Source organism: Anas acuta, chromosome 13 (genome assembly GCF_963932015.1).
Source record: "Anas acuta chromosome 13, bAnaAcu1.1, whole genome shotgun sequence".
NCBI lineage: Eukaryota > Metazoa > Chordata > Aves > Anseriformes > Anatidae > Anas > Anas acuta.
Window position 1 is genome coordinate 17079266 of NC_088991.1, and position 24429 is coordinate 17103694.

General features: G+C 34.8%; 1 protein-coding gene across 1 annotated transcript in view; it reads right to left on the bottom strand.

Annotated features, from left to right (window-relative positions):
• PCDH11X (protocadherin 11 X-linked) overlaps positions 1–24429 on the bottom strand; it is a 480483-nt gene that overhangs the window by 415989 nt on the left and 40065 nt on the right. The window contains exon 2 of the mRNA XM_068696555.1: positions 14809–15392. Coding sequence (XP_068552656.1) covers positions 14809–15348 — 540 coding nt within the window. The 5' untranslated portion in view covers positions 15349–15392. The remainder of the gene's footprint in view (positions 1–14808; positions 15393–24429) is intronic.

The following is a 24429-nucleotide window of genomic DNA, read 5'->3' on the forward strand; positions in this document are numbered from 1 at the left end:
GAGACCTCCAAGATCACCTAGTCTGACCTCTGACCTAACACTAACCAGTCCTCCACTAAACCATTCTAAAAAGACAGTGATGTAAACAACTGAATCTGCCAAACACACACTACTAAAATAAAACAACCTAAAGTTAAGCAAAATTATAAGTTAACCAAGTTAATCAAGTGTGCAGCTCTTAGTAGACATAGACATGCACCATACTGTTCTACAAACTGACCACCAACAAGGAAAAGGAAACACACCTCAAACTCTCCTTAAATAATTTTTAGCATTGACCCAAGGACTTAGTCTAGATGTTGATTTTTACACTTGCGTAATTTCTACTTCTTTAAAATAAAGTGTTTAATGTATTGTTAGGATTCTTGTGTATTAAGCTATTAAGCTATCAACAAGAGTTCAATTTTTCATGTTTATGTATCAGTGTGTTAAATGAACAGTTCACTGTAACTTTTCTTAAACACATTACTATTCTTAAAACACCTAAGAAATTCTAGCAACTACTAAGTGTCATCATGTAGACATCAAATTCAAAGATACTGAAATAAAACAAAACAAGTACTCTTCAGGGAAAAAATAAATAAATAAATAAAAGGATTGTTTCAATTATTTCAATTATTGCATAGAAATCTACATGACCGCTCTGTACAACAAAATAATTTTCTGCTGTTATATGGAATGACAGCTTAGAGCACGATCTCAGAATCAGAAGGTAGCACTATTTGTTACGCATTCTACCTACACAGTTAAAATTCCACTTCTACCCTCAATTAACTTTACTGTTACCGTACTGTTACTGTAAGAAGAGGCCTCCTGTGGGTATATGTGGATGAATCCATTGGAAAATGTAAACTTAAATAAAAACTGTTTTGAAATTCAGCATTATGGCTTCCAACAAAACAGTAAATCCTAGACTAAATTACTGAAAGCGAGTATGATAGCTGAAATGACAGAGCTTCCAGGAGGGTTACGCTTTATTAAAGTTTTTCCTTATTGTGCTCTTAGGCACAACCTGATTTGTTCCAACAGCTGCCCAGAAGGAAAAGCCAACCAATCGCTCCCAAGGAATACGCATATTTATATCTCTTTGCATTTAGTTTTCAGTCCCTTCAGAGGCAGGTAGCACACAGTACTACAGCACAAGCTTGTATCTTTTGATTTATCATGTTTCAAATGAAAACCATGTTGGAAACTACTGATCATCACAATAAGTTATTACCCTACAACCTTTTCTGATAGATAAACTTATTCCACCCACTAATATAAAGATTAAAAATAAAGCACATGAAAACAACAACAACAAAATCCCCTGAGCATAACTGTTTAATTAGCCAGATCTTTGTTAGAATCAATGAGTAACAAAACATGATTTTCTTTTGTTACCTTGCTTGTGAAACTGAGTAAACTATAGTGTGTGCTATGCTGTGATAAATATGAAGGAGAACTTCAAACCAATATTCAAAATTTTCTGAAAGACTTCATTCCTCTTTATGACAGCGCTTCAAGTATTATCTGAACACTGCGACAGCAATGAGATTGGTGGCTTAAACATCCCTTCTAGCCCTCTGAACGTTAGATCTCCCCACACACAAAAACAAAACATTATTTATTATGAAAAGTTTCACACCTGGGTGTGACATCTTCAATCACACTGAACACTGAATTATATGCTCATACATCAAAACATTTAAAAAACACACTATCAAAGCTAATCATAAATAGGCAGGCATCTAAAATTCCCATGTTTTAGTTCCACAAAGGTAAACTGGCTTTTTGAGCCTTGACTGTTCTCTCTACTCCTTAGCATAGGAATACTTAGGACAACACCTTATTCCTTGAGTAGTACAGAGTCTTCTGCCACTGGGTAGCAGAACTGCTGCTTATACCTCCTGTACTTGTAATCTTAGCTCAAGCATAGATACACTTCAAATGTTAACCAAATTAATTTTGCTTTTACTTCGTCTAATAATGTGCATGCTTATCTGTGAAAAAAATGTATTTGCAAAGTTTCTGATCTCCTGCATAAGCCTGTGAAAAAATGATGCAGTTTGTAAGCCTGTGCCCATATTCTGAGTGCTTAAGTTTTACATTGCTTCAAAAAGCTATTGGACAAACTGGGCACATGGAAAAAAAAAAAAAAAAAAAAAAAAAGAATCCATATAAGGGTATTACAATTACAACCCTCACTTCCAGTGCAAGAAGCATTTGAGCCTCCAGCTGGTGGAAGCTTAGGAATAGCTTGGAAAAGTATGTTTGTCTTACCCTTTACAGTGTCTCCTAAGTATCCAATGTCAAGCCTTAGAGACAGGATACAAGATTAAATGAATCTTACTTAATCTAGCAAGGCCATTCTCAGGTCAAGTGAATATCACTCATATCACATAAGGAAACTGAGGCACGGAAAGCAGAAGTGACCCATTCAGAACTACTCTGCAAGACAGTAACAAATCCACAATGAATCTCCCAGTTCAGTGACCCTCACAAATCAATCACATCTGAACACAAAATATATGATTTACAGAAAATACAATGAAAGCACAAATACTGCTGTTTTAGATATCATTACAAAATGAAAACAGGATTTCAGTCTCTTAGAAAACCACCTAGGCAACCTTAAAGAAGACACCACTATTTCTTATACGATACTGCTCTAAATAACAACAACAACAAAAAACACCTTTATTTCTATTGCTTGTTTTATTCTCTCTGGTTAGTAAGAAAGACAGATGATAAAAATGAGCATTTATGGAAGTCATGAACTTTGTAAATAAGCACTGTGCACCCATATATCACACTGCTAAAAGGCAGGTCATTGGAATGGTTTGTGTCCTTTTCATTTTTCATTCAAACCCTTTGAACAATGTTTTTTTTTATTATTTTGTTTCTTCTGTTTGTATGATTGAAGTGCATGCACCTTTCTCTTTTAGGACTCCATCCTCACAAGCAACCCTGAAAGCAAAGATCATCACAGAAATAAAAAACTCTATTGCTCTCCATGCGGTCTACTGCAGACTTAATTGAGTACTTAAAACCAATCGTGCTGGTAGAGACTGAAAAATGGAGAAAAATTTGAGACTGAAAATGGAGAAAAGGACTAAACAAATAAAAATCCATCTAAGATTCTGATAAGAAGGTATGTGCCAAAGGTCACAAAGCTGTAACACAACGCACTTCAAAATCTGAGTAGTAATAGAAACAAAAGCCTCAGAAGCAGAGATCAAACACACACTCACAGTTTATTTCCTTAACTTTGTTAAAGGCCCAGTTAGTCAGCCAACATGTTTGCCAAGGACTCTGGGTGATGCCAGCACGTCCAGCTTTAAATTATTCAATTATTCAAATGACTATTTTTTAAATGAGCACAAGACAACTACTGGGTTACTTCAGAGGTCAAAAATAAGTAATGATAACGTAAAATCCTACATAAATTTAGCTATACTTCAAGGAACTGATTCATGTTCTGATATTTTACAAGCAAAGCAGGTATCTTGGATATTCACCCTGGATTTTCGTTTATGTGAAACAATAAAAGGTGTACAACACTGATAGAAAGAAGGGGAGTTCTATTAACCATTTACGGTCAATTTATATGACTTATTTTCAAAGTACGGTATTCACACTTTATGCTGGCTTTCCATACGCAGGTCAATTCACCAATGGTAAATGTAACTGGCAACGTATTATTTTTGAGGTTACATGGAAAACAGGATTGGGAATAAAATGGAAAGCACTACTTGGCCTATGCCTTTAAATGTGCTACAACAAATAGGTTTGGAAAGTCCATAATGGAAATGAGGATGAAAATTATGTGACTGGGTTTAAAATGAATAGAAAAAGTAATCTTAAAGTGAGAAATTCATATAATACCTCATCCTGAAAACCACAGAGGAACAAGCTGACTCTTAAAAAAAAAAAAAAAAAAAAAAAAGACAATTTTCTTGATAAGGCAAAGAAAAAAATTACAATAATTTGACTTTGGAACATCAGCAATAACCAAAGCAATACACATCACATTAATAGAGCCAGCAATTATAGCACAATGTGAGAAAAATGTGTTTCAATACTGACAGCTGATGACTCAGAATTCTTTCCTTGTACCAATGTTTCTTTTTTGTTTCTTTGAAATTGTCTGAAATGCTCTTTGCTACATGTCCCAGCTTCAAAAGCTCTACAGGACTTCAGTGTTCAGGCCCATTATATTTCTGGGCCAGGGAATATAAATTACTTTGTAATAAACCTTTCTTTCAGGAATAAAAATAACCATACTAATGCAGTCAAGTGCCACAATCCATGGCTGACAGTGGATTTAAATGTATTCTTTGACAGCTATAAGAATATAATTTTGGACCTATCTTTTTTCCTCACTGTACTTCCTCTTGAAAGGAAGAAAAACAATGCATACTGTATATTTTGGGTAAAACAAGAATTATTTATATTTCTATCACTAAACAATTATCACTAAACAACCCAATATTAGAGAAAGCTAAATGTAAAATTTAAATCAAAAAGATAGTTATTGAATAAGCTTCTTCAATATTTTCATTTTATATTTCAAGGAAAAAAAAAAAAAAAAAAAAACAGGAAAAAACTGACAGTTTTGACTGAAAGAAATGTTTTCAAAACATATCTCAAAACTTTGAATTCTTCGTCCCCTGCAAAAAAACAGAGATGTTGGAAAAGTTTGCCGGGGCAAAAAAAATAAATAAATCTAAAAGTTTGGTGAATATTATAATTCTCCTTTATGTTTTGTTTCTTTGCTGAGCATTTTGAAAATAGTAGCAACTTTTTTGGTCACCTCGTACATGTGTGGAGAAGACTAGTCATGATATAACTTGGAATTTTTAATAATAAAATTGGAATAATATTAGGATTCATATGAAGCCTGTTGTAATATAACCAAAGGTTTCTCACGACAGATATCTGAAATATCAGTAAAATTTGTATTGCTGCAACCACAATGAGTAAAAGCAGCAGAAAGTAATCCTCACAAACTGATTCCAAAACTATAATTACAATGGATTCTAAGAACTTCTACAACCCTTGAAGCAATACAGAGCATAATTAGCTATTTCTCTTCTAAAACTTGCAATAACTACATTTGATTAAAAAAAACAATGGTATTCAAACAAAATTGTTCATACTTGGATGGCGCTTGCTTTAGTAATAAGGTTCTAATTTAGTACAAACATTTTAAGAAATAAAACTTAAGAAAAAAAAAAGTCCCACTGGATACATCTGTCACTCCTATCTATTTCTGCACTTTTCAACAATGCAAGGCATCAAAGAGCATCCTAATGCAAATGTTAGCAAAGTATACGGTACCATCCTTCTTTTCCGTCATGGCAAACTTGGAGTTTATTTATATATAAAATTTTCAAAATTGTTCTGATGTGAAAAACTTTTAAACCCATTCTGTTTTATGGGTTAAACAATCAACAGGAGTTGATTTTATAACTGATAAAAGCACTTACTCTTCAGAAAGTACTGATAAATTTACTTCCTTTATTTCCTTTCATACTGTGAAAGTAACAATTTTTCAAAGCTGAATTTCAGCTGTTAGATTTTCATGAGGAAGGCTAATGACAGTAGGTAACAGTTATTATTTTTTTTAACTTACATATGTGTTTAAATATAACGAGCAGGAAGAACATGAAATATGTTGAGACAGCGTGCACATTTCTGCTGTCATAACTCAAACTAATTTTCCAAGTAGTGATATACTTGTAAGCAAGAAATCTACATGCAATTGAAAGAACAGCATACTTTGTACTGATACCCGATTAAAACTGTCATTTTCCTGCTTACATCCAGTAGAAAAGAGAAAACACAGAAAGTCAAGTCAAACAAAAAGAATAGTTGCTTACCCTTGGTGACTGAAGAGTGGCCAGCATTTTACAGCAAGCATGTCACAAACACAAATTAAAGACTCGGGGCAGCTTATACTAAAATCAAATGAAGTGTTGATCGCTAAGACTCAATCATGGCTTCTTACTTAACTTTCAGAAAGATCTTCATGATTTTTATTGTCTGTCTGCGTATTTTATAAAACGTTTAGCCACTGTCTTTCGCAATTAACTGTTGGAAAAACTTCTCTTCAATGACTCTTCAGCATTTTTAGAAATATTTTGAGCTTTCCATATTCACATGCTTTAGAGACCCTCACAAGCCTTCAACTCATTAGCTCAAACTTATTTTGAGCTATTAACAATTTATTTCCTCAAAGTAGCTTGGAAGTTACAGCTATCTAAAACAAACAAGCATGTTAAAAGCACCATATACTGTTGCTTAAAACTTTCAAAGACCTTCAGAAAGTTCACTTAAAAGGCTAACTTTAAAACTTGTAACACAAATGACATTTGGAAAACACTATTTCTTCCATGTATTTTACACCTGTGGTTAATTCAGGTATTTCTGATATTACAAATTTTGGCAACCTGTGAAGATTTTAACAATATTCCTTAAAAAAAAAAAAAGCCAAGTTTAGAAAAAAATCAGTTGAACATGAAATATGAATTTTTATATATATATATTTTCCTCAGAGGTGTGCTACTTTGCCATTGTATGTTAAACATGGCAAAATTCACTATATGAAGGAGAACAGTTCAATATAACTGCTTAACAGTAAGACACACTTTAAAAATTTTCCTTGACACTCCTGTTTGCTGTTCCAGTATCATACACATATGCAAACTTAACTATAGTTCTACTGAGATACCTGATTTTTCTTTGTTTTTGTTACTGCTTTATTGTGGATTGCTTGAGAGCATTATACATTTTTAATTGACTATTTCTGTCTCTTCAGATGAAACTGAAGCATTTACACATTTTTTGGAAGAGTTTAACAGGGATGCGGTACTTTTCTAAGTGTTTTTATACACTTGGTTTCAAGAGGACTATGTAGGCAAATCCCTAGTCTATTATGCTCAAAAAGCATCACCATATCTGTGTTAACTAACATACTGATCTGTCTGGACATCAGTAAAAGATAATATTCATGTAAGATAGATGAACTGAAGATCTCCATTTGACAGATTTGTGCCTTCCAGCTTGAGTCTATCATCCTGCCCACACAGAGACGTGCTAAGTTATATATTATTGTTTCATGACAGCTAGTGTGAAAATCAGAGCCTTGAATGCAAAAAGATACACCAACTTGTCCCTCACCCTAGCTCACTGAACTTACTGTGCCTGGAAGCAAGACTTCCTCCTCCAGTCTTCAGCCAACCCCTCAAAGGGATGTCAGGATAATGAAGCCTGACAGTTTTACAGTACTGATGCCATAAACCACCCTAAAGGAGCCTTGTATCAACCAACAAGAAGCAATTACCTTGACTCTTGACTCACTGGAATCAAACTACCACCAGTTGGTAGTACAGTTTTATCTACTTAGAGAAACTAATTCACAGCTATAAGAATGCAAATCAGATTATTTTCCCCTTTAAAAATAAAATCCAGTAACTATTTCAAAACAATGCTCAGGGATGATCATCACTTAACTGTCCAGATCTCTCTAGACAAATTACTACTGAGCAATATTTTTTACTCTACTACAAAACCTTCTCATAAGAATTATACATTTTCATATTCATATAATAATAAAAATGTGTAAATGGAGGGAGGGCTCTGTAGGAATGTGGATGTTGAAAAACAAAATAATGAAAATATTGTTTTGATGGAAAGATTAAAGATTGAATTTAAAAGGCTTTGAGGAAAGGGAGGTAAATAAAGGGAAGACTTTTTTTTAATAAAATTTCTTTACATACCTGAAGTTAAGTAACTGGAAAGTGGTGAGAAGCAAATACATTCACTATATTTTCAAGGCTAATGACAGACTTAAGGGATAAGAACACTACTCTCAGATTCTTATAAATCAAATTCCTCCCACAGCCCATCTTCCAACTTTTCCTATGATTACCAATAAAAAATAAGAGCAAAATGAAAGTCATTTGTCCCTTTCATAAATTTGCAGGGGAGCTTTTCAAGATACTAGGATGTCACATAGCACTCATAAGCGTCCTTCAAATTTCTGCATCTCATTTTATAGCTTACGTCAGCTCACGTCTTCTTATACACCCACTCAAAAATTTTCACCTAAACTGAAAGCTGGATAAACTCTCTATTCTATTCTACACAAAATACATCTCATTATTTCAAAATAGGTTTTATATCTTAAGGAAACTGCTAACAGGAAAAGTCTGCACATCTTGTATTACAGTGTAACTTACAGTGGTAACTACCCATGTGAAAAAAATGAAGCTGTGTTATAATATTAAACAAATATATTGATGGGCAGTGACAGAGAAAGAGTAAAATGTTTCAGCTCCAACTTATTCCCTATCAGCACTGTAGACTTAAAAAAAAAAAAAAAAAAAAAAAAAGCAGTCATCATCATTCACAGTCTGTCCTAGCAAACCTTTCTCTTCTCAAAGAGAGCTAAAAGTTACCATAAAAAGACAACACATCCATGTATTGGATGTGTTGTATCTCTCTGTATTTATTGTATCTCTCTGTATTTATTAAATTACAGGCACTAGAGGATGACCTTAGAGCTTGGCAGGAGTGCACATTCAAGACAAAAATTTTCCTAAATCTATCTTAGAGCTAAATCTGTCTTTCAATCACACATATTGTTTCATCTTGTATATAAGTACTTTCAAAATTAAGATGGAATTTTTAACAATACCATTATTTCTCATTATTTTTCATTTTTAAGTTCAAATACTCAAGTACTATTGGTACATGGTATAATTGATTTTTTATTGTAAGTGAATCTTGAACTATTACTAACCATTTAGCTTTGACAGGAGAGAAAAAATGAAAAGTTACTGTAGTTGCTTTGTCAGGAAGTCAAGAAATTTCCTATCTAAATCAAACATTTTCTAAGTATAAAAAAGTCTGTGAAATAAATATTCTTAGGATTTTGAATTTAAAAATCTTAGGATTTTTTATAATTTGGCCATAAGTCCCTTAGACAATGGCTAGAAAGGGTTGTTAATAAAAAATAAATCAGAAAGTGCAAAATACTTCGGTACTAGTGGGTTCTACAAATTTACAAAGGATTTTTGATAACAGCAGAATAATGTAGTTGGAGCTTACCTTATCTTACTAGTCACTAACAGCAATTTTCAGTAAGACCTGACAATAGTAATAAAGGTCAGTTTACATAGAGAAAGAGCTCCATCTTGACAGTTTTTGCGCAGAAGGCAGATGTTGATAGCAACCACCCCAGGCTTTTTGTGACCTATTTAAAGGGACAATATACCCCTCCATTGTCCTCTCATGCTGCTGAAGCCTACACAGAAGAATCATCTGTATTAATTTCAGTGTGATTAGATGGGGTGTGCTCCCTCATTCAAACATGGTTTGAGAGCAAAAGTAAGGGTTGCTCCTTCAGCTTCCATTTAAAGAAATTAAAGCATAAAAAAGGACAGAAGCCAGAGGGTTTGAACAACTGATGCTTGGGTTGATGCAGAAGTTCTGGTGACTCTGTTCAGGTGTCCCAAAGCGGGGAGGTATCCACGGGTTCTGTTTGTGTCGCTGTGCACTGTGCTCACAGGGACGTGAACTGTGATTCCTACCCTTCTCTCCAAGGCACTCAGCCACTTTTTGGTTCTGAATTAACTACAAATCTAGTTCCACTCTGTAATTTTAATTTAACTAACTTCCTGGCTTTCATTTTACATTAAACTCATCTCCTTCCATTCTCCATTTTCACAGATGAGCAGTGACATCAGTTACTCGATCCCAAACTCCAGTGAGACTCAGAAATAACCTTGTTTCAAGAGCAGTCTAAAAATCTGATGAAGATCCGTGATCGCCATTTTCCATGGGCAACGGAATTGACAAACTGTAACAGAAACTGGGGAAAGCTTATACTAAAAGACATCACAAGAGATGATTTACAGTTGCAAGAGGTAACTCCTCATCAGAGGCAAGACTGACTTGTTGTGAGACTGAGTAAGAATCTATTTTGTCAGTTTGCAGAGGTATGAACTGACAGCTACAAAAAGATGATTATATAACTCTAGAAGGAATCCACCAGCTACATCTGACGATAGGTAAATACAATAATAATACGCTAACAGGTAGGAGTAATGGAGCTATAGCAGTATCACCAATCTAATTTCCCCCAAGCAGATACAGATTAAAGCAAGCAACAACCTGATGGAACACAAGTTTAGCTCTCAGAATTAAACGCCCTATGCCTGTAAGTGCAGAGTTCTGCCTTCACTCTAGTCTGCAGCTAACTGGGTATTCCTGCAACCATGCACCACTTAGTTTATGTGGTATACCTGCTCAAAAAGAAACGTTCAGGAATCAATAATACAAATTTCATATAGGCAAACAAAGGTGACTTTCCATTACAGTGCTCCAAGCTGAAATCCTGTTCAAAAACTGTTCTGAAACAGCTCCCCTTTTTAACAGCTACGAGAATAAAGAAATGCTTCACATGAAAATCGTTATGACCAAAGCAGAATCTTGTGACACTTGTAAATTCTAAGTGTATTAATTGGGTTATACTAAATATTAGCTTACCTTGAACACAAAAACATTCTGAAGCAGCACCATCAATAGCAGCACATATCCCTAACACTGTGGTGGCATTACCAGACACAATGTGTAAACGTTTTAGTTAGGTATGTCAGCAATGTGATGACCTGGAAGACAGGAACCAAGGCCTGTAGACCTGTCTAGTTGCACATGGGAGGAGGCCAAGTGATGCACAAATAAAGAACCAAATATGCAGAAGGGACTGAAAACAGGCCAGGCAGCCTGCCCAATCCACAACAAGCACTCTCAAAACCAAAGCAAGGTAAAGAATGTCAGAAGAAACAGCCCTAGTTAGAGGGGCAGAGAGGGTAACACAAAAGACTACAGATGATCAAGAAAAGATAGAGAAGACAAAAGACAAACCTACTTCACTTCCCACTCATCATGGAAGACCTCTGAGGACTGGATCACCTTGGCATTGGCAACAAAGGCCTCAGACAAAAAAAAATAACTGGAATAAACTATATTTACATATGTATCGTATTACATACCATGTATTCATAAAAATATGTAGTGTTTGTAGATTCATCCTTTATCAGAAGTCACTACTGATTAACATTTCAAATTAAATTCTGCTCTTACATCCTCCTGTTTTAACATATTACTTCTCTTCATGCATGCCTTTATTTTTCCCTATTCTTCCCAGTTTACACTTGACTGAGAGAAAATCTTTGCTTTCTTATCTGGCCATTTCTTTCCCTGAACTACGTCACCATCTGTCTTAGCTGCCCCTTCTATCACCTTCTCCTACTATCACTGTTATGCCATCTTTCCTTCCTATCTAGACTTAGAGCAATTGCTCATTCTAAATGCTTTTTCTTTTATCTTTAAATCATTTCCAACTAAGTTTACTCTCCCTTGCCTTGTTCATAATAAATATTGTTTACCATTTTTCATGTGAACCCTTAAAGTTATCCTTTCTGTTGTCAGCTTTGGGCACCTCAGCAAAGGATTATGATCTTGTATAATGCTGCGCACAATTTCTTTGGCTTTGTTTTCTTCTATTTAAAAAGGCTTTTTAGAAAGAGGCAGAAGATTCAAATAAAGTCAGTTACAAAGTAAAAAGACCTTATAAATTGCTAATGATCTGTTTTGCAAAAGAAACAGAACACAACAATTACATTAAGTCTTTTTTTCCATACTAGAAGGGGGGCAGTAACATAAGCACTGAGTTACAGAGTGAGGAAATACTGTAACATGTGAATGTTTTCTTCCAAACAAAATAGAGTTGATGAAAGTGTGCTAAAAATCTCTAACCTATTCAGATGTGTTTGTAGTTAGCAAAAACAGGTATGGGAAAAATCTCTTTATCTTACTGAAAAATAGGCCTGGCTCCATACAGACTGTAAGCACATTTTAGATAAACTTTTTAAAACGTGAAATATAACTTAAGAGCTTCCTCTTTACTGCACAGCCTGTTAATTTGATGTTAATTTCTCTAAAGTACAGATCAACATATTCTCTCTGTTGTTGTATGCATATTAGAACATCAGCCTGTGTGCTCCTGTGAAGTGACTTGCATACCTGATCATCTCCCACTTCTCTGTGGCCCTCCAGGTTCACAGCCTTGCCCACCACCTTGCTATCGGGTGCTTCCCCAGCACCCCACAGCGCTGTCACATCAGCCCTGCTAGATTCACACTGTGCAGTTTTATGCACTGCAGTTTCCTCACTTTTCCGTATTCTGATTATAAAGTGAAGGAAAAGGTTAACATGTATCACAGGCCAGAAGACATGAGTATCTTCACAGTGCACCCCCAAAACCAGCATGGAATAACAAATGTTCAAGCAGCATTTTGGGAGAAAAGGCAAGCAATAGCATTTTTGTGTGCCCGTCATTCTGCCTCCTGGCATTAGGGTTAACCATGAAAGGATTCACATGCACTACTCTTCCTTTCCTCTTTCATCTCCTTATTCTTCCACAGTGATGAATGGATCTTTGTATATATGCTGTGTTCCCTGCCTGCTCACCAGAATCCTCCCCTCCTACCACTTTGTTCTCCTACTTATGTGGCCAGTTTTGGCATTAACATCATAAAAACTACTAGGACCTGAATGGAATAATACAGTGATGTTATTATTCCAAATGGTGTCTGGCTGTGTCATAAACTGCTTCTTGGATTCAGAGATACTTTCCAAGCTATTGATGTGCCTTAAAAAGACAGTGAATCCGTACCTCATGAATTACCTGACAAGCAGGCATGCAAGAGAAAAATGCAATTAATTCACTTACGAGATCTGTCTGTAGGGCTGTGAATTTACAATTTTTTTTCGGTGCAGCACATCTAGCACAAGAATTCACAACTTTCAGTGTGTATGCTCATCCACATCACCTTTCTTTCCCTTATTATTTGTTAAGAACAGTTTTTCAGCAAAGAATCATAAATAAATGCATAACTGGTTTTATTTTTTTATGTGATTCTATGATTATTTAATTACCAAAGTAAATGGGGGGGGGGGGAAGAAGAGAGTTATTTGCACCACTCTCTTGGCAGACCACCTCATGTCACATTTGATCTTTAGACAAGGCCTTGCACCCTAAATTATTTTTGGTAAAGAGATGTACAGAGCTGTAGGTTGTATTTTAGATGAGCTCCCACTTGTGTGATATTCTTCTGCTGATCTCTTACATTCTGTTTCTGAACCAGTTCAAAAATGAATAAACACACAACTCAAACACATAAAACAAGGCCGCTATTTTGGTAACCTAAAATGTTGCTCACTAAATCCTAGGGACTCATGATTTAGCTATTTTTTGTGTTTCTTGTTTTCCTACAATAACGGCATTTTTTCCTTGGATAAATTATCTAACATTTGTCCATGTAGACAGTGTATTATTTTGCCACATTTTGTCTGTAGCCCTGGCTCTTTTTTTTTTTTTTTTTTTTTAGTATTTTCTATTTCTACTGTTATTTATTTAATATGCTGTTATACACTCCCTAGATTTTCAGTTAAAATGCCAAATAGAGAAGATGACGTCCTGTTGGACACTTTTGGTGATCTGTTTAAAATAATGCCTAGGTCTATCTACTCTCATTGTAACTGAGGTTAAAAATTTTTAAGCACTGAGGTCTTTGCTTAAAAAAGTAAATTATTTAAAAGTCTTAAATTTCTAGACTACAAAGAGAATGGACAGACCAACAAATAATTTTAAAAAGCTCACCAGAAGTGAGCAGCATGCAGTGTTCTGAAAGAATCTGTCACTACTTGGCCTCTGAACTGCTAAGATTACTTGAGACTATAAACAATTTAAAGGAGCTAAAATAAGGCAGCATTTTATTTTTATTAAAATGCTAGTAAGTACTGGTATTAATGAGTATTTTCTGTCAAGTCAATCAAGCAATATAATGGCCTGTATATTCTGTATTCTCTGGTTGCTAACTACCCATTAGTTTCCTACTCCAAATCAAGTGAAGTAAAGGCATTTTCAGCTTCCCACATAGTAACACAATCATTTTAGGTTACATTTCTTCCTTGTACTCTCTACTTAAGTAAATTCAAACCTCACACCTTTTCAAACCTTTCCTAGCTGTTGTAACATGCTAACATGTTGTTCTTTTGTTCCTTAATTCCAGAGTTTTCCTGTCATTAGCTAGAAAGGGTAAAAGCTAGACTATGACATATCTGCTCTTCCTAGGCCACTGGCACTCTTATCCTTGCATTTAGGCATATCTTGGAGTTTCTCCTACTCAAACATGATGTTTGACCAAACATTACACAACTACTTTGATAATTGGATTTCTTTTCATTCTAGAATAACTCACTGGTATACAGATCAGCTATTCCAGAATAGAATGGTCTGTCTTGCTATTCGATGGCTTCTCTATGACAGAGAACAAACACATCGCAAAATCTTCTGGTTAAGTTCTACTGCTCAGATCTAACAGTCACACAAGATGGAGACACAACATGCTGTTCCATTCAGGTCTGTCACATTCGTGGTGATCAGAACATATTTTTGGTGGCTCTAGAAGATTGTTAGCCAAAGTTGTACAAATACTTGGCTGGTTGAAAGCTAATGAAGATCTGCATGTTTCACACTGTTACACAGATACACATACACAAACAGCTTTCTACAAAGTGAATATAAGATGCACTATAATGCTCTCAGGTTAACATTTCAAGACAGTTATTTACATTGCACCACTACTACAGTAAACAGCTTCATATTTCTAATGGTTTGATGGCAACTGGCAGTATCTGTTGGTCAGCAGTAACACAGACAGACAATAACACAGAAGAACGGAAGAAACCCACCTTAAGAAGTTCATAATGTTGAATACCATTCACACCAATGTCAGGATCAATGGCAGATGGAACAGAATAGCGAGAATTAATTGCTGTGTTTTCAGGTATAGAGATGTTAATAACTGTTGATGGAAAGAGTGGGGCATTGTCATTTATATCCTCTATTAGGAATCTGATCTTGACCAGTCTGAAAACTTCATCAGGCAAAACAGCAACCTCCACCTCATAGAAGCAGCGATTCTCACTAAAGATGCCAGAGCACAGCTTCTCTCGGTCTATGCGGTTGGCAGTTGTGAATATCTCACCAGTGTTCTCCTCCACCCGTACTAACGGTACATCCCCAGTCTTATACACAAGCTTGAACTGTAACGGTGAGGAAAGGGGGACGTCTGGGTCCAGCGTTAAGTTAAGATCCTTGAGCAAGTTGCCAATAAGGACATTTTCAGGCAGTTCTTCCCGCACTGTATAATTCTTCTCCTGTGCGCCAGATTGAAATACAATACAGGCTAATAAGACTGCCAAGAGGTAGGTTCCAGACAGCAAGTCCATTTCCAGAATGACTAATGAATTTTTGCGTAGAATACCAAGAGTAGCTGGAAAAAGGAAAAGAGAGAAAATATTTTAAAAATTACAGAATATTGTGCTTTTCAAATGATGAAGATATGAAAGGACTACCCTTTCTACAACAAATAAACTGAACTGATTGAAAACCCAATTAGTGAAATGAGATTTGACTTAACAATCCTTCAGAAAACATATAAAATCTCTTGCACATAATTCTACTTCCATCTGCTTCCTAAATACTTGAGGTAGAAATCTTATAACTGGATCAGAGTTAATGATCAAATAAATAAAAACAAAGATAAATCATTATTTCTATCTCCACCATTAGATTTCTCTTTTCTCCTTAAAAAAACCTCTTCCTTTACCTTCCTAAACCTCTGCCACTTTATCCTCAATTTCTTGTCTCCAAGGAAAAATGTAGGAAAGGAGTTTGCAAGCAACCATCTGCTGAGAAGATCTTTTTATACCACTTGCTTAGGGATGGGAAACCAAGAATACTTGTCTTAATTTGCCCCCAAGTTTTGCACTGACAAAATTTCATTATATTTGTTCACCAGATTTCTTTGCTGTTATTTTTAGTAAAGAATCTTAAACTAGCAAGAAAACCGAATGCAGATACTGAACTTCAGCCACCAGTTAGCTGAAGTCTTTCTAGCAAAGGGACAGTAATATAGCAGTCCTTTTCTCTTAGGAGACAAGATCCAATTTGAGCTTTGGAAATAAACGGAAATACTACCATTCAATTCATTGAAATTTGGATTTGGTGTCTAAAACTGCAACAGTGGACAAATTCTAACAAAGAAGGAGCACAGCAAACACTGGAACTTTTCAACATAGCAATAAGGCTAAAAGATTTTTCCTAGCACCAGGGTAACCCTGTATCAGTCTCAGTTCTCCAACAGCCCACCATACCTGTAAATAATCTCTATCTTGGGTACTTGCAATAATACTTGGATAATTTCCAAGACAGTGGGATTTCTTTTGCTTTCTTTGATTAAATAAATAAATAAAAGACAGACTTCACAGGAATAATTTCCCTTCTGGTATGTGACAGTACTTAATGTATCTACTAGAGACTGAAATGAACGAAATGTTATATAATTGTAAATCTGGTGAAATCTGCTCCTATATGAACTAAATACTCTGAGACACCAACATGTTTAAAATGAGATACAGGTTTGTTTAGGGCTGAAGAAAATAACATTTTGTACTTTTCAATCTTATTTCTGATTAACAATATATTCTCATCTCAAGATTGTTAACAAACTTAAATTTACAGAAAGACAGAAACAGAAGGGGATGACATAGGTACATACAGATAAATGCCTTCAGCTGACAACTTCTAGAGAAAAACATACATGTATCTAGCTCCATGTATAGAACATGCTGCTTTGCCTAATCTTTACACCATTCTGCCTTTGCAGAATTTAAAATAATCTAGAATAGTATTTTTGCAAGGTAAGCATTCAAGAGTTCTTTCTAGAAATATTTTTTTAGTTAGTAAAATTTCAGCTCCTACCAGCTTAGCGTCTTTTTCAAATATAGCTGTATTAGCACACCTACATTCTTTCCATCATTGAGGTGAAAAAAAATTACTTTTCCCCTTCCGCTTCTGATTTTATTCTCTCTGTCATAGCATAGAGTGATTTACTCCCATGGACCAAGTTGCAGTTGTTTAAGAAATTACTGAAGTCAGTAATTGTCTTCACCCTTTACTTACTGCCTTTCAGCAGTATCATTTCCCAGTAATTTAAATTAAAACATTTCACTTTACAGTGAGACAGATTAGGAACACTAATATAGTTATTCCATTTCAACTCTGCAACCTGCTTTTCAGTGAGAGTAACTTCCTGTAACATTACAACTAGATCTGCAAGGTGTATCTTTCCACAGCAACAGGATTTAACTGTAAAGCATTTTCTGGCTTTGTGATTTTACGTAAGGAACAACATGAAAGAAAAATCCAATCCTGCAAGTCTTCGTTTATGAAAAAACGCATTACTCACTGGAGTAATTCAATTAACCTGAATAAGATTACTGACAGCGGTGAGAATTGCATATGCAGTTTATGTGGCACAGATACTGCATTACCTGCACTATTTCAGTAATTCACTGACTTACATGTACTTGCAGTACTTCAGTAGGTCAGCATGATACGTCGAACAGGTATTCAGGAGTGAAGAAACAGTGTTCTACAAACAGCCATTTTATAAATCCATTACAATACTAAACTCCATTTAAATATGTAAATAGGGAAGTCATCAGCAGATACTGATTATCATTAACAGTAACAGTATGGTAGCAGCATGAGTTTAATGAAAGAACTGTGGTGATATTGTACAAATATATTAGGTTGACTAATAATATTTTTAATTGTGTGCATTTTATTTGTCAGCACATCTCTAACAATTACCACACTTGCTAAAGGAGTTGCACACATGCGTTCAAACTTCAGAAGTACCTTATTTCAGAAAAGTACATTTTTGTATTGACTGTAGTCTATATATATATATATATATATTATATTATATATATATATATATTTTTTTACATTGTTTCCAGACAAAACAGCAACAAAAGTGTATGGGTTATTGTGAACACTTGATATTTAAACCTTCTCTTCAAAACTAAATTTCAGAATGGCAGCATGTCCTGCATGTACTAGAAAGCACAATTGTGTCAATTTTTCCTTCTCTATTAGAAGTTAAACTAAAAAAATAAAAAGGGATCCTGATGTCCATGGAGTCATATTTTAAGCCTACAGTTCATTTCTGTGCATTTAAATGAAACAAATTTAGAAATAAACCAAATTCCCTGTCCTATCCCTAATTATTCTGTAATAATATTGATAGAGTTTTCTATAAATCATAATAATTGATTAAAATATTGCATATACATGTACATATATCTTCCAAATAAATTTATATAGTATATTTTTTAATTATTAACAAGGTTATTAATGTTACACTGCTCCTCTCCCTCTAGTTTTGAGAATACAGGGAATTTTAATTGCACTAGAAACAAAAGTTTGTTTTTAATCAAGAAAGTTTTAGAAAACAATTTCAGGGTGAGTACACAAGTCAAAATTTCTAAAGGGTTCATGAAAAAAGTTTTCCAAATCAATTCTGAAATTCCTGATAGTACCAGTAAATAATTTAAATTTAAAATTAACTAATAAGAATTCCATGAACTCCAGTTTTAGCCACAGTAAAGGTTCTACGGACTACAAAATAACAACAAAAAAAGACTCAAAGAGGTAAATCAGGAAAACTGTAAGGTGGGATTTCCTAGTATTTCATTACTAGTATATTGTTATCTTTTTTAAAATGAGACAAAGCCTGAACCATTCTATATTTATTTTGTATTAAAAAAAATATAGTAAAACACGGAAATAACAGTCACCATTATTATAAACCATGTGAGATAAATACTAACAAAACTTTTTGTAATGTATGTTATCCCTGTAGATTTTCCTGAAAAACTAATAGCATAGACATGCAGCATGCAACGTTAGGAGTTTAGTAGAAAACTGTCTGGTCTTAAGATAAAAAAAAAAACAGCAATGACTTATCATTCTTGAACTGGATAATAAACTGTCCTTAAATGGTCATTACCTGCCTTTGTAAGCAGTTCAAGAAGCAGCTTTGAACCTTTGAGAACTATTCTATACCTGTGGCCCTCTGTGACCCTGTGGAGCAGGGGGGAGCAACATTACTCAAGTCTTCTGTTCAGACATACGATGAACATCTTACGCCATGAGAAAAGTGTTGTTCTTTAAGCAACCTGTTTATGTAGTTATAGCTGTAAGTTGTCTGTCATTTGTGTCATAGCACTGATGGGAATACTATGGCAACAGCAATGCAAAGAAGAGAGGAGCAGGAGGTACTCTCCAACAACCAAGCATCATTCTCAAAGACATTTACGAAATCTGAGCATTTCTAGAATTCTAAAATCCTGGAAGAAAATGAAAGGCTAAAGAAACTGCAAATAAGGATGACACAGTCAACTAAAACGGAACATTAAGTGAAATTGTCAAAAGAGAGCATGTGAATAATAACAGATGGTAGAAAAAGAGATGAACTGAGACAAGCAAGATAAAAATACAAAAAGGAAAAAAGGAAGGAGCTACGTAGAAGGTCAGTCACAGTACAGTGTGTGGAAAAAACCTTTCCTGATGACCGAAACATAGAGGTGAAATAAAAAACAAAAAATACACAGAATAAATAGAGTTGCTCAAGTCTGAAACACCTGTCGTAAGCTCCAACATTCAACAACACTTAAAAAAAAAAAAAAAAAAAGGAGCAAAGGCTGTTTAAATAAATTGGGAATACTGCATTGAAGTTCACAACAGCTACAGTATCTAAACACTGAAAAATAACAATACAGAAGCAACCATGAAAATTACTCCCATTCTTATCTTCATATTCCCAAACTATTTTAATTACATAGACTAATTTAGCCATTATACCACTTCTTTTCAATATAATATCCCTTTCATTTGCTGCTAGCAACCCTTGACCCCTTAAATAGGAGTATTGAAATAACTATGTTAAAAGAGTGTTCCTCAAAGCAAAAGATCCTCGTGACATGGTCTCTCTTTTTCCAGACAGTAGCATGATTATAATATTAGCTAACTGAAGACTGAGCTATTTGTAACTATTCCAGTTCAGAAAGGCTCCCTCTGAAGTGCCCACTGACAATGAAACGGTTCTGTATTTCAGAGGTTCCGAATTGCTGAATCCTCTTTGATGTTAATACAGATTTCAATTTTATTCTGTAACTCTCAGCTGATAGACCGTTAGGACTGTTTTCTGGTACCACAGATTTTTGGTTTGTGTTTTTTTTTTGTTTGGTTGGTTTGGTTTTAGGTGTAAGTCACTAACATAGCTGAATACAGCAATGTTTACCCTCATCATACTTACATACAATATTTTACTTCGGACTGACCAGTTTTGATGGCAGTTAACTTTTTTTTCCCTTTTTTCCCCTTTAAAAATAATAATAAAAAAAAAAAAAAAGTAAAGCTTTTACTGGTATTTCTTACCACTTTTTGATGACAAGAAGAAACACTCTAAAGCTATAGCCTGGCAGGAATCTCCCTCTTCTTTTTAACACCGAAGAAGCAAATGATAACAAACATCCTTAACTCATTTTCACACTCTAAACTGTTTCAAAGTGAAATTATTTTGCAGCCATCAGTATTTTTCACCTAATGCACTCCCTACATAATATACTTCATGATCATATTCAAAGAGAAAGACCTACCTCAAAGAGGAACAGACAATTTGCTATATTCTCAAGGCTTTCAAATTCATTCCCTCATATGATTTTACTCTAAATCCACTAAAGGACTGATTTATTCTTAGATCTATTTTTTATTAGTGTGATGGTACTGACTTCAATGATGTTTCTTTAATATGATTTTTTTTTCCAGAGATGAACAAAATGAAACTGAAAGTTCCTATCACCAGATGAAAACACCGCCTAACACCCATTGAAGTCAACAAAAGAATTAAATGACCGTGAAACAACTTGCTTCTGCTGTTCCATGCTCTCCTGATTCAGCCTTCACTGCTTTAGAAACAGAGTATTTTTAGGTTTATTTTTGTTTCCTTCCTCCTACCCTACTCCTTCCCCCCACGCTAAGAAATACTCTTTAGCTAAAGAAATTACAAGTTAACAGGCAAAGGACAGATTTCTGCAGCCACATGAAGAAGCAGTCAAGGTATGTAAAACAAGGTGTGTAAAACAAGCTTACTGAAGCCGAATTACATATTCCTGAGACTAATCTATAACTAATAGGAAGAGTGCTTATTAAAACTTTTATCAAGATGCTGGAAACAGTGAGCAAAACCACAAATACACAACAGGCAGTAATTATGCTGTACAGACAAACTGAACTCAATCACTTTGGTATCTGGCATAAACAGTAATTTCTTTTAATTGTTCCAAATTAATCCCTGTCAAACTGTTTTACTAAAATGGCAAGCACAATCCATGTTTGGGAAAATGCATAGCAATCACTCAGCAAATATATTTAAAATACCCTGTAACTTATTGAAAAAAACTGTGAGAATATGTGGCATGAAGTTTATAGAGCTGTCAGCTCTAGGAAATAGTAGATCCTGCTATTAGCATTGAAAACAGGTTTGCACCAGAGCTGCAAGCTAAGGGTTGAGGACAGAAATACTGGGGAGAAAATGGTGAAGATCTCCCTGATGATAAGCACAGCTGTGTAAGTTTTCTTTGACAGAAACACCATGATCCATTTAAAAAAGCAAATAATTCTGTTAAACACCGAATGCTACAACTCCAAAGCTACAGCACTGAGTTTTAGTGAATACATATTTGAAATTGTAGAGCATGACAAACTTTCAAAAACAATGTGAATCATACTATTAGTAACTTGATTTTTTTTCAATGTCGTTTTCTTATTTTTTTTTGGTTTTCAACACATGAACACCTTTTTGCATTAAGTGAAATTTGCTCTAGTTTTATTCCTTGAAAATCTGTTCATGCCTCAAATCTGAAAATTAAATCTCTACTAAAGCAAAGAAATATCATCCACCAGCTAATGACAAGGGCATGTGATATCACAAAAAGAAATTACATGAACATATGTGATCATTGGATGTATTTCAACTTCAAATGCATTTTTATTCAAAAGAGAAAGTAAATCTGATTTTAGTCATTTGTGTCAAATCCTTTGAAGCAGTGATTGTGAAGATCACCTGCTTCATACATAATGCATTTTGCATTATTGACTTACTGCCAGTTAATAACTTTCATTATTGAATAGAAAAAATACACTTCACAGTGTCTACTAAACGATTCAAGTATTTCTGAATAAAAATGGAAATGTTGCTTACAGATGAATGCTATATTGTCTATTACCTACTCACAGTAAATATGATTATGACTAGAGCCCAGGCATATGCATAATGACATTTTGTCGTTGTAGACTAGCAGAAATCAGCCCGCTTCTTACCTCAACCCCCTTCAGTTCAAAACAATGAGACGATGTAACTGAATTAACATAAACTTCTCAAAAACTCCACTTTTGAATGTATTATTCCCAAAACACTTAGAAAAAAATAGTATTTTTTCCTTCCAATTAAGGTTTGAACTATAAAAAGAAAAACTATTTACATTTTGAAATCCTTGTTAAACCCAGGTATCTGCAATATTGCACTAGTTGCATCAAGTTTCTGAAAAAAAAAAAAAAAAAAAAAAAGTTGTCCCCTGGGTATAAGGATTCATGTATTAAATTTCAATTAATACCAGAACCTTACTCTTTCTACAAATCTTCTTTTTAGTCTTAAACTTTCATATTTCCATCAATTTCTCTCTATCTCAGCATAACACTCTACCAAAAGCCCAGGCATCCTGTGAAGTTAACTCTCGGATTTTTTTAAAAGGTCCTCTGAGAACAAGCCTGAAAGGAAAGGAGGACTTTACCTCTATTATCTTCTCAGTGTGTTTGTATGACGTAGGACTAGGAAATTACAGTAACAAGGTATTTATAAAACGTATTTTAGGATTTGTTTATTCCAGCTTCTCCTCTGTCTGTTTAAAAATGGACACTTCTGTTGCATTTCTAATGCTGTAAGGCTCATGAATGAACACATTCAAACATACAAACTTCATACACTTATGCAGTCCTTAATTAATGTATTCAATTACTCACAATTAAAATAACTAGCTAAGAATCAAATAAATTATTACTGACAATGATGAAAATAAGCATAAGAATAAAACAGTACAGGCAATTTCACATTCACTCTGTTATTCCTGCAAAAACTTCACAGAAGCAAAATGTTTCCTACTCAACCCACTGCCTTTAAGGAAAGGTTTACAAAATACAGAAAAAAAAAAAAAAGTTTTAAGATTCTCATGGAATCACTTAGATAAGAAACTAAACATTTTTCATGCACTAGCACTGTAGCTATCCATTTTCATATGGGATTTTTTTGTCATTTTAATAGATGGCTTAAATGTAAATGAGATTTTAACTAGAAGGTACCGATCAAAAGTTTAAAATATAAAGCATATCACAAAAGAGGTTTTCCATGGTTTGGCATACAATTCTCACCAGTAAACACCCTGTTTGTCCAAAGTTGTCACATTCAACACACAGATGCAATACAAAAGAATAAATATTTATAAATAATAAATTTAAACACAGCCCTGGAAGCTGTAAGAATGCCATGCACACACACACAAATTACAACAGTGGAGAAAACAGTCTCTTAAGTTGTATGTAAGTCCAAAGCTAGGAATGTAATCAGATTCTTAGCTACTTTCCCCACCTAAATATACAACACAAACAGAACATTGCAGTATGTAACACAAAGGATTCTTTTATGAGAAGATAACATCAGACAGCAAGGGCTTTTCCAAGGGTAGAACCAAACCACCTGAACAGAAGTTTTATTAGAATATGTCAGAATCACACACCTGTTACAGGAGAGGGGGAATAAAAGAAAAAAAGAAATAGGGAATAAGTAGACATCATTCCACTACCTGTCCTGGCAGGCCAGTTTTTTCCTGAGAGGCTCACCTGAGCTCAGCTGGCTTCAGGGCTTACTGGTCCCTCCACAGCACACCATCCTCTTTTAGAAAAACCCATCCTTTTTCCTCACCTGGATGCCCAGACAGAGGCAGTACCTCTAGCTGTGGAAGGCCTTGTGGCATAAATTCTGGGGAGGCTGGGGCAGTATCACTGCTGACGCTTCCCCCTCACCAGACCTGAAGGTGGGACAGTGCTGTGATGGCCACCGCCTTCTTCTGGAATGTTCCTGGGGAGGCCACCAGCCTCCCTACAGCTGGTACAGCTGCTTTTGGTACAGACTTTCAGTGGTATGAGAAATAATTCCTGTATTTAGTGCTGTAAAGCACTTCAGGGATCTTCCAAAATGAAAGGTGCTGTATACACTGAAGATGTTAGCAATAACAGCTGCAGTGCCATGTGGTTTTAGAAAACTCTTCGAGGAAAAGTGAACCACCCTCCTCCCTTTACTTACTACAGAAAATAAAAGTGTATAAAAGAAAAAGGAAATCTGTTTG